At 37.6% G+C, this 2,500-nt stretch overlaps 1 protein-coding gene across 1 annotated transcript in view; it reads right to left on the bottom strand.

Moving 5' to 3' along the window:
- Positions 1–2,500, bottom strand: part of LOC138054446 (RWD domain-containing protein 1-like) — a 6,843-nt gene that overhangs the window by 2,392 nt on the left and 1,951 nt on the right. Inside the window, exons 2-4 of the mRNA XM_068900883.1 lie at positions 1,606–1,683; positions 731–858; positions 1–185 (exon numbers count right to left, since the gene is read on the bottom strand). The exon at positions 1–185 is cut by the window's left edge and continues 83 nt beyond it. Of these exons, the coding sequence (XP_068756984.1) occupies positions 1–185; positions 731–858; positions 1,606–1,683 (391 nt within the window). The remainder of the gene's footprint in view (positions 186–730; positions 859–1,605; positions 1,684–2,500) is intronic.

Genomic DNA, 2,500 nt, shown 5'->3' with positions numbered 1-2,500 from the left:
ACAAATGTCTCTAGAGTGACAGGTGTTCCTGTAAATTTCTTCCTCTCAGCCTCTTCTGCCTCCTTCTCTTTCGTCAATTTCTCATTTTCTTTCTTGTCTTTTAATTTAGTGATAAATTCATTCAGTTTTTCTTGTGTAGATGATACTAATGTAAACACCATTGCCATGCCAAGATTTTCCAATGCCTGTGCAGTGATTGAAACAAACTCCCAGTCAAAATCTCAACTAAAATGTCTTACACCCTGATTAGGCTTTCATAATACACATTAAGCAGGGTTATCAAATTATATTTGAAAATGCCCTTGATGTCAAATATTTTATGTTAGGGTTATTCCTGATTATTTTAGGTCACAAGGAGCATTACAATCCAAAAATTATTTGAAAACTGGACAAAATTTGCAAGGGACCATTGTAATGTTAATGAGGAGTAGATTCATTCACCATCATCATCATCAGGTCAAGCTTGCTGTATGACAGAAAAAGAGAAATGACAGGTGACAGGAAAATATATTGGCCATACTGTACAATGTAGGAAGAGAGATTTACACATACATGTAGTAATGATTATTATTTTAAACAACAGTCTAGACAGTTCTGCGAGAAAATGGGCTCTAAGATAGACTAGCCTGTACTTATTGTATGAAAAATAAAAATATTTCCTTTTATGTGCACTTAAATTTAGGGGCACATGCACAGTTTTGGACATAAAAATTATTGAAGAATTTATGACCTCCTGATCAAGAAACTCCTGCAGTTTTAGCACGTCTGAATCATCTATGCCTTCATAAGATGTCACTTCAATTGTTGGTGGATCATCAGGGTAGGTTTCCACATAGGTGAACTGTAGTGTAACACAAACTGCAATTTAAACAAAATGACCAATAAGACATAATTAGCAGCCTCCCACCTCCAGTCATGGAACATTCCTCTTGCTGAACACAGCCTTAGAGGTGACAGTGTTTCTCAAACATTTAAGGTGGTGAAGCTTATGCCTACCTTTTGTTTAAACGACAAAAATATGAAAAGATTTTGGAGTGCAGAGCCAGATTTTGTGCTTGTGTGGAGGAACTTTAAACTCACACTTTATGCACCCACAGTAATGTCATTTTGCCTTTCCTTGCAAAAAGCAGATTACATTACAGTGTACTTGTCCAATTTGTTGCATAGGGGCCTGCTCATTATTGCGCATATGGGCCTTTATCAACATATGCTGGTCATCAAAACTCAATTTTGTCCATGTGCCTGTTCAGTGTAGATTGTGAACGTTACTTGCATACTTGAAGGGAGGCGCGGTGGCCAAATGGACAGTGCGATGGACTCTGGATTGAGCGGTCCGGGTTTGAGCCCTGGCTGGGTCATTGCTTTGTGTTCTTGGGCAAGACACTTTACTCTCACAGTGCCTCTCTTCATCCAGGTGTATAAATGGGTACTGGCAAATTTAATGCTTAGGGTATCCCTGCGATGGACTGGCATCCCATCCAGGGGGGAGTAGAAATACTCCTAGTCACTTCATACTACAGAAACCAGAGATAAGCCCCAGCATGATGTGCCTTCTAGGCTCGTAGCAGACTTAACTCACATATACAATTACACGTATTCCATTACCTTTACAGTCTTCATCTTCTGGTTTCTCAGGTTCACAAGCTATCGATACTTGAAAACAGCAGGGGTCACTTTCAATCACTGTAGCATGAAATGTTGACATAACACTTATTATTTTTAATAAAATTGAAAAGAAGAAAACCAAAACCAACAACAAAATTGGCATTTCAGATTAGAATGCATCTATTTTCATATTTAACATTATTACATGTACCGGTATTCACCTCAGTGCACTGTCAATATCCTAGATTTTATCAATGTATTCCAAAGAAAGATGTATACAACAGTTGGCATCTATAACTATGAGCTCCCTGTTATTATGGTTGATATTTTTTTGTAATATAAAGCAGGGCTAAAGTAGTAACAGGTCACAGGACACAGGTTACAGCACATTTATGTGTAATACACACCCTTAAAGTAATCAAATGAGAAAAATCCAGTTAAAATAAACAGGTTTCTTTTTTAAACCAAGGCTTAAAACTTTCGTCGCTTAGTGTTTAGTTGACATAGATTTGAAATCCAAGGAAAAAAAGGAATTGATTCTTAGGTCACAGGGGAACTTTAAACATAGCCTGTTTGGACAGGACCTGAAGTTAAATAATTTTATAATTATATCAAAGCCATCTAGCACTTATGCCATGAAGTGTTGTTTGGGGAAAACCTTCCCTCTCGATTGTGAGCTGTGTATTATCGCAACTTACAATGTACAATGTACATGGAACTGTTCTTTAACAGTCAACATGTAAATACATGATCCATCTCCTTTTAAGGGGTGTATACAAAACCTGGCTAGCCCATGGGCTGGTCCATGGACCACCACTTTTACATGTGTTACCAATACAGAAACAACCCCAAACATTCATCAAAGCTAACCTTAGGCCTAAAACTCTTGTTTAGG

Source organism: Montipora capricornis, chromosome 6, assembly GCF_036669925.1.
Source record: "Montipora capricornis isolate CH-2021 chromosome 6, ASM3666992v2, whole genome shotgun sequence".
NCBI lineage: Eukaryota > Metazoa > Cnidaria > Anthozoa > Scleractinia > Acroporidae > Montipora > Montipora capricornis.
The sequence above is the reverse complement of the archived record's forward strand: the minus strand, read 5'-3'. Positions and strand labels throughout refer to the sequence as shown.